This window comes from Apaloderma vittatum, unplaced genomic scaffold, assembly GCF_000703405.1.
Source record: "Apaloderma vittatum isolate BGI_N311 unplaced genomic scaffold, ASM70340v1 scaffold16608, whole genome shotgun sequence".
NCBI lineage: Eukaryota > Metazoa > Chordata > Aves > Trogoniformes > Trogonidae > Apaloderma > Apaloderma vittatum.
In genome coordinates, this window is record NW_009731408.1 from 1 (window position 1) to 8,265 (window position 8,265).

Sequence of the window (8,265 nt, forward strand, 5' to 3'; positions counted from 1 at the left end):
TATTATTATTATTTCCTCGTTCTTCATGCGGGCACACAGGATCTAGGCAGGGTTAATCCTTAGTTGGCCCAGGCAGGTTCTCAGCTGCTCGCAATGGGCGCAAGATGGGGCCCAGTCCCCAACTGCCTTCACCCACCCACTTAAAGGAGAAACTTGGGATTTGGTAGTTCCCAGTTTCTCTGCAGGTTAAAGAATTAATTCCCTACCCCCCCCAGCAAAGTGATATTTGGCTTCCTCCAATTGGAGTCCCATCGTGAGAGAGGAAAGACGCCACCTTTTTGTGTGTGTGTGTGTGTGTATGGGGAGTCGCTTTGGGATGTTTAAATTTGGTGGTAACAGTTTTGGTTTCAGAGCCTGTCATCAGAAGCTGTCATTACAAACAGGATGTTTGTTGGAGCCGTGCTGGGGAACAGCTGGGAACTCCTTTTGCTTTCACTCAGAGTGTACTCCTGCAGTTATTCTTTTGCACAGCAAAACAAATTATTACTAATAGACAAACAGTGACAAGTTTCTTTGTCAGAAAACCATTATAACAACAAAAAAAAAAGTTGGAATTGAGCAAGATGTTTCATTATCATTCCGATCCCGGAAATGTGGCTCTGGATTTGAAATGAGCAGCAGCTCTGTGGAAAATCACCCTGTTTTGTTCATCACATTGAAATCGAGACATTTCTGTGAAGCATATAACGTTATCTGACGGGATTTGCCTGTCTCACCAGCACTCTCCTGGTCTCCTTTAATTAAATCTGCACCCCGACAGTGGGCTCTGGTCACTGCTGTGCTGCAAATCTCAGAGTTACGCTGCTGATTTCTTCAGAGCAAATACAATCCGTGTGTAGAGAGAAAGGTGAAAACCAGTTAAAATCCAACTCTGCATTTTAGGCTGGCATCAAAAAGTATCGCTGGGTGAATTTCCAGGAGTGTTTTTTTTTTAACAGCTGTTCCCCAAAGCAGTTGGAGAGGTCTCGCTGCTATTCAGCATTTTATTTCGGCGTGTAGGAAGGGAAGTAGATTTGTGTTGCCTGCGCCCTACCCACTCGGGAACCCTGAGCTCCCTGCCTGCTGCTCTGTCACTGCCCGCAGACGTAGCACCCGTGAAGCATTTTTCAGCAAATATTTCAACAAATTTTTCTAGGGGAGAGTGCTGGTTCACAGAATTAAGACCCTTTCCCAAGGATGAGCAAATCTCGCTGGGAATTATCAAAGTGCTTCCAACCTTGTTCATTATTTTGGCAATCAATACAATAACGATAAAGCCCAAATGAAACAGGTGATTCTTATCCAGGGAAAATGTTTCAGTAAGGTTGGAATACTTGAGGAGGTTTTGGTTTTACTGATTAGAATAGAGGCTGTGGGTTTGATTTTCCGTCCTGACTTTGGAATGAAATGTTTCAAAATCTTAGATTTGCCCAAGGGTTGGAAATGTCGTGTGGCAACAAGTTCTGCCCGGTCGGAGGAAGCGAGGGGTCTCTTGGTGATGGACAAGAGGGTGCCAGGCGTACTCTGCAAATCCACCTGCATCTCTGTGGCTTGGGATGTTTCTTCCCTAAATGATTTCCTTGATGGGAGATGTCTTGTGTCTTCTCTGGCTCACGACCTCACCCCCACAGGCAGGGTGGGAGCAGAGCGGAGAACACGGTGCCAGACCGTTGCCGATGAGATCGGCTTTTTCACAGCGTGGTGAAACACAGGGGAAGGAAAAAAGGTTGCTTTTGTCCTTTACGTTATGACCTTTGTTCTGAAAGTAGGCGCCACGCCGGGAGTTATTCTGACTCGTGTTCTCACAAAGCAAAGTCCCGCTGAAAGCCCTGGAGAACGCGACGTGGCCCAGGCAGCACCGCGGGGACAAGGTGCTGCAGCTCGGTAGCGCTCAGCCTGCTTGTGCGTGGGAGAGGGTGAGCAATAGCAGTCTAGTTTCCAGTTGGATTTTTTTGTTGTTGTTTCTTTTTTTTTGAGATATGGGCAACACCCTCTATGCACAACTATTTTGCTGCAGCCCGTTCCCAGATTCAAAGCACTGTGGCTTTCAGCAGATAGGATTTATCTTAGAGGAGGATGGAAGCAGCACTTTTATTTTAGGCGGTATCTTTTTCTAGCCAAAGTTTCTTGGCACATTTCACAAGATGATACCTTAGACCCAGTCCTAAAAGGCACTTTTACCATCCAGGAGCAGCTGGTGGAGGTGGATGTCTCTATCCTTGCCCATGAAATTCCCCGCCATGTGAGGAGCAGAGCTGCACCGCCTGGCACAGCACAGAGGGGGCAGTTGCAGCGGCTGCCCCATGCTCACAGCTCCCACCCCACTCTGAGTCGAAGGACTAAGCTGGGCTTGAGTTTTGCTAGCTTGGCTCAGGGGACATTTCTTCAGTCTGTCCTTTTTTTTTTTTTTCTTTTTTTTTTTAGTAGTTTGCAGTGCATAGTGAGTTTGGTGACACTTGGGGAAATGCGGATGGGACTGGTCACAACCCTAGGGCAATCTGATGGGACACGAGAACCATACAAGCATTTGTGATGTGTGCTTTAGCTTTCTTCTGGTCCTGAGTTCCGTCTGCTGCCTCATCCTCCAAAGTGCAGATTTGCCCAGAGCCATGGTAACAAAGGCAAAGTTCAGAGGACACCACTGCATTTGGCCCTGAGGCTTGCATCTACCAGCTTTCAGGAGCTGAGCTTGGGTATCTCAGTAGGCTTTGCTGCAACCTCTTTCCTATCAACACCAGGTCCCCCCCATCCTGCTGGCAAGGGAGCCAGAGAAGCGTTGGTTAAATCTGAGGATGCAGAGGCTTACTTTTTTCATGTGAAACCCTGTGCTTTCATTTCCACCTTTGAAACGGAGGTGAAGCAAAGTCTCTGATGACTTTGAGCACCCTCGGAAGGACCTGCCCTGTTGGCTCTGAATTTTTCAGACTCTCCAAGTAGCGCTCACACACGATTGAGTCGACAGGCACCAATTCACCATTCCTTGAGCTTATCAGCAGCTCTTGGCTGTCAAGCCTGGTTTGTGAAGAGTTTTTGTTTGAGTATATGCTGCATTTGTATAAATAAACACTGGAGCACAATGTTGAAGTCAACAACTTCCTAGACAAGGTCAGAATGGTACAAAGGCAGCTGGGTGGGGGCAGGCAGAAATGCATTTTCTTTTAAGGGAACTGCTGGGAAACCAGCAATAACGTATTGTACCCTTGTCCTTCAGTGAGCAGCAGTAGCCTTGGCTGTCTCTTTCTTGCTAAGCTGGCAGGTTGTGGTGCAGGGCCAGGTTCTTGTGGTATTCTGGGTTTTAAATTGTAATATTTGGTCATGGAGGATGGTTTCTGCTCTCCCTGGCTGGATGAAGCAGAGACAGCCCACAGACCGATCTGCAGGAGATGGTGAGGGCAAACACCGCCGCCCCAGCAGAAAGCCCTTGAGCAGGTTGTGACGCATTGCTGGCAGGGTGGGCACAGCTCTGACAGGGCTGGCATTGCCCTTGGCCCACCAGAGCCACAGGCGTGGTTGCCACCTCATCTGCAAGCCGTGGGCAAAGCGTTGTATGAAATAGGGACAGTGTGTCCCTCCGTCCCCAGGACCTGTGGTGGCCCAGAAATCTCTGGGCTTTCCAAAGCACTTTACATTGGCCGTCCTCTATCCGCAGGTGATGACAGATCTCGCTGGCCCACTTCGGGCGCAGTTACCCCCGGGGCTCAATGCCTGCAAATTTCATTCTGTCCCCATGGCAGGAGCTGGACCTCAGAGCCTTTGTACCCATTGGGTGCTCAGCACCTCCCTCTGCTCCCACCAGAGCTGAGGTCCCTCCTTGCTGCGGGGATGAACGGCACAGCCCCGGCAGCGGGAAGGTTTTAAGGAACTTCTGTAGCTGCTCCAGGACCTTGCTGTGACACTGTGAACTATATTAGGGACAAGGATTGCTGTCCCCTCCTCTGTGCCAGGCTTGTCAGCTTACACCTCAGTGTATTATTATTTTTGCCTGGTTATTTCTTGAAAGCTAAATAATTTCCAAAGCAGCACTATTATTTGCAAATAGCTGCTGAGACCTCTTTGCTGAGCAACGAGTGAATCAAAGCTTGGGCATGTCGCTTGTGTCTCTTAACTCAAAGCTGATCTTTATTTGACTGCTAACCTTGTAAAAACATTTTATTTTTATTCCTACTCTTCCCACCTCATTTGTTATATTGCTCAGTTATGATATCAAGCAATAATGGAAGAATAAACAAACAGTTCTTTATTGCCTGTATCACCTATCATCTGCCTTTGAGAGGAATCAAAGTAATTTTTCTTAAGGCTGAAGAACATATTCAAACACCTGAATGTGTAGAGCCTGTGATACTACTTTGTGCCACTGGTATCTTACGCTTAGTGAAGTCTTTTATTAAAATAGTTTCAGTATCTAGTGTTAAGAGACTTCCAAATGAAATGCCTGTGGAGCTGACATGTCTGTATATAGCGACTTGTGAATTTGCCAGTGGCTTAGAGTACAGTTGTCAGAAATGAGTTTGCTGCTTCTGACAGAATATTTTCCTTCTCCATTTGGAAGTATTAACATTTCAGAGCCAGCAATCACTGCACTCACAAAATATGTCATTAATTAATGTTTGCGCGGTGTTTCTGCAGCCTGTAAGAGAACGTGCAAAGAAGAACCTCCCTGGTCCTGTCATGGGCCAGCTCAGTTTAGTTCTGCTCAGTTCAGCCAATTGATTCCAGTTGTCTTAAACCAGAGATTAATTGGGATGTTGCTAACTTTAGAGGTAGTTCCGAGCGCAGAAAATCAGAAGAGTTCACTTAAAGAATGAGTTTTTGTTTGCTTAAAGTTTGGCTGGCATTTTCCATCTCTTTCTCCATCTGAGTGGGTCTCCTGGAGGAAAGTTCTCTGTACTCTTGAGTCCTGATCAACTCCCAGCAGATTCATTGGAAGTTTTTTTTTGAAATGTGTTGCAAGGATATTTGCCAGGCTTCTCAAGCTCAATAAAAAAAAGCACTTGCAAATGAGAGTGATCTCATTTGAATGTAATTTCTTTGATCTGAATTTGGCTATTGTACGTGTTGCACATTTTCCAGGAAATTGGTGTAGTTGGAGGTTTTATTTTTATACGAAAGGAAACTTCCCAATCACTAATTCCTGTGTGTGTTTGTTTGCTTGTTTTCAAGTCTTCATCTAGACGTGCTGGCCTATGTTGCACTAACTGCCACACAACCAATACCACACTCTGGAGAAGGAACGCCGAAGGGGAGCCCGTCTGCAACGCCTGTGGGTTGTACATGAAGCTCCATGGGGTGAGGAGAGCGTCTGCACCGGGAGGGACCCTTTGGGTGCTGGGATCACATCCCAGCAGGTCCAGGAGACCAGGTCTGGAGCGACCAGCCTCCAGACTGGATCCAGGAGAGCTGTAACCCAGTCCTGTCTCCTTGAACAGTTAAAAGCTCAGTCTATTGAGGTTCTCCAGAATAAGGCTAAGGAACGCTCTCAGGAGGTACCTGCATAGAGGAGAGATTTCTATCACTGAGTGGCTCTTAATTAGGTTGTTTGCCAAGTTACTCTGCAAAGAGGAAGCTTTTTTACAGGCTCCAGTAGCTGGAGACTGAAGATTTCCAAACCCAGACTGGAGATAAGGAGTGTATTTCTTCTCGATGTGGTAATTAAGAGTGTGTGAAGGATGCTAAGGAGTCCCCATGGAGGCTGGGTGATAACATTTGTCCACAGAGGATGGGAACTGTTGGTAACATGTCCACAAGCCAAAGAGGAGACTTCATCCCTCCATACAGGCCTCTTCAAACTTCTGCCATAAAAGTTAAAGTCTCTTTATCCCGTGACGGTTCACTCTGAGACGTGGGCTCTCAGTTTGTCAGTGTAATTTAATAGGGCCCTGTCATAAAGGTCACTAATAAATCAGGAAAAGGAAAATAGGAAATAAAGGAAAAAACAAAATTTGTGGGAAAGCCTTAGCTGTTAGCCTTATACATCTTCCAGCCAAGGCCTGCTGCAGAGAAAAATAGCACTTAGTGAAGGACAAGGACTTTAGATGCTTTGCATGAGCTACAGTATGTAAATAAGAGAGCAACACGTGTGTGGGAAGGAGCTAAGTAAAATACAGTGTTGATGATTCCAAACTTTATGCGTGTCAAGGTACCACGACCTCTGGCCATGAAAAAGGAAAGCATCCAGACGAGGAAAAGGAAGCCTAAAAACATTACCAAAGGCAAAACCTCAACAGGTACAGTGCTGCTATGATCCATCATGGGGGCTTGGAACATAATTCACCTCCACATATCTTCTGCAAGAAATTATGATAGTTAAAAAATAATACTGTGATTTTTTTTTTGGTTCCCCTCAATGATTGCTTTACATGTAGGGGCTGTATTTATGCATAGACCTCACGTGGAAGGAGGATGCTGGGTGGGGAGGCTCCCTGCTGTCACATTCTTGTGAGGTTCTTCTGTGCTGTGGGCACCCAGCTCCAGCTCAGCACTGCACATCTTCAAAGAGGTCTGGGCTAAATTGAGTGATGGGAAAAAACAGGGCTGGAAGTGGTGTGTTGAAGAGTGGAGGGGAAGATATCGTGATAAATTCAACATTAGCCCATCTGGTCTGTACCAGGACCTGCACCACCAGGCTGTGGAAGGCTGGAAGGCTCCTCCTTCTCCACCAGCACCTTGGCAGCCAAACACAAAGCCTTACCGAGACAGAGGTGCAGTGCAGAAAGAGAACAGTTGAGCCATGCCATGAGATGTGGTGATAGCCGTTAAAATATGAATTTTCTTAAGAGCAGATTTGCACCTGTGTTGCTTCATCATCCTGTACTGATTGTCTTCCAGGGTCTACGACTTCGGCCACTAACTCCCCTTCTTCCATTACGAACTCAGACAGCACGGTCACTTTAAAGTCAGAGCCCAGCACAACCTCGCAGTATCCCGGACAAACCATCGTGTCGGTGTCCCAGGTGAGACTCAGGGACCCGCAGCCATCACCAGCTGGGGTGAATGCTCCACGCTCCTCTGATGGCTCACCTCAGGGGCGCTTGATGAGGCTTAGCAATTAATTCATTGCGCTGGGGGCCACCAGCCTGATGGACTGCCTCAGACCAAGGAGAGCAGGGAGCATAAGTCAAGATACTGTGAAACAGGAAGCTCTTCATCTTGCAGTGGGGAACTGGCAGGTCCAAGCCCTGCTGCCGTGGAGGCGATTGGTGGCAAACCAGCTTTGGCACGAAGCTAGGTTTAATTCCCATCTCCTGCCTTGAAATCATTGGAGTTACATCCCTGTCAAGTTGGTGGGATCAGCCTAGAGCAGAAACATCTGTAGCTCCTGAAAAGAGGCTCCCTGGGCATATGTTACCTACTTTTTATAACCCTGAGGTGCTCAGTCTCACAGAGCGTCAGTGCTGTCAGAGACCCCAGATTGCAAGGCTTTGCTTCTGCCCTAAGGATTTCTTTGGGATGGGTTTCTATTTTGTCTTGGCAGAGTCAAAAATAGCTCTAAATCAGCCAGCACATCAAAATTTTGTGACCCAGCACTATCTTTATGCTGCATCTAAGCCCTCCCCAAGCTGGATGTGTGTGCGTACAGGGGAAGCTCAGCTCCAGCACCTGAGCGCCTGGCGTGGTGCCAGCCACCTCTGTATGGGAGAGTTGGGTTTTGGTGGTTTTTTTTTGTCTGAAACTGATAAATCTGGTTTGTGCTGCCCTCTTAAAAAATAGACATGCAGATAGAGATCTCCAAACCGGACATGTTTAGTCAATAACTAAATGCAGATGGACCTAGGGATGCCTTCTCCCTGCTTGATCCTCGTTCTTGCTGGGGATGGAGCACCCTTCCTGCCCGGCTCCGGACTCCTCTGAAGGGCAGCAGTAGCATCGGGGATAACCCAACCTGTTCATAATCCATCCTAGTCCTACCACTGTGTTATGACAAGGGGGTGAGTGACTAATGACAGGCTTTCTAATGACTTTCTGCTTCGCTCCCTGGGACAGGCGCAGAGCCAGTCAGACGAGGCGCTGGCCGGCGGTCACGGCGAGTTCAAATTCGAGCCCGAGGACTACACCTTCTCCCCCACCACCATGGCCCCGCAGCCCGGGCTGAGCGTGCCCCTCCGGCAGGACTCCTGGTGCGCCCTGGCACTCGCCTAGAAACCCCCGACCTCCAGCAAAAAGCCTCGGGACCAATGTTTTCGGCCGGCCCTGCGAACGACCGACGGGCAGGAGGACGGGCTGCCCCAGCACTTCGGCACTGCGGGGCGTCGAGCCGCGGCTGCAGGACAGGGTTCTCTTGGAGGATGG

At 48.0% G+C, this 8,265-nt stretch overlaps 1 protein-coding gene across 1 annotated transcript; it reads left to right on the top strand.

Annotated features, from left to right (window-relative positions):
- Window positions 1-5,139: 5,139 nt before the first annotated feature.
- On the top strand, window positions 5,140-8,115 carry LOC104278261 (transcription factor GATA-5; the record flags this gene model as incomplete). Its single annotated transcript, XM_009875178.1, has 4 exons — window positions 5,140-5,265; window positions 6,116-6,203; window positions 6,805-6,929; window positions 7,960-8,115. Coding segments are annotated over 4 exons (495 nt in total), but the record flags the coding sequence as incomplete, so codon positions are not given.
- Between the last annotated feature and the right edge of the window lie 150 nt (window positions 8,116-8,265).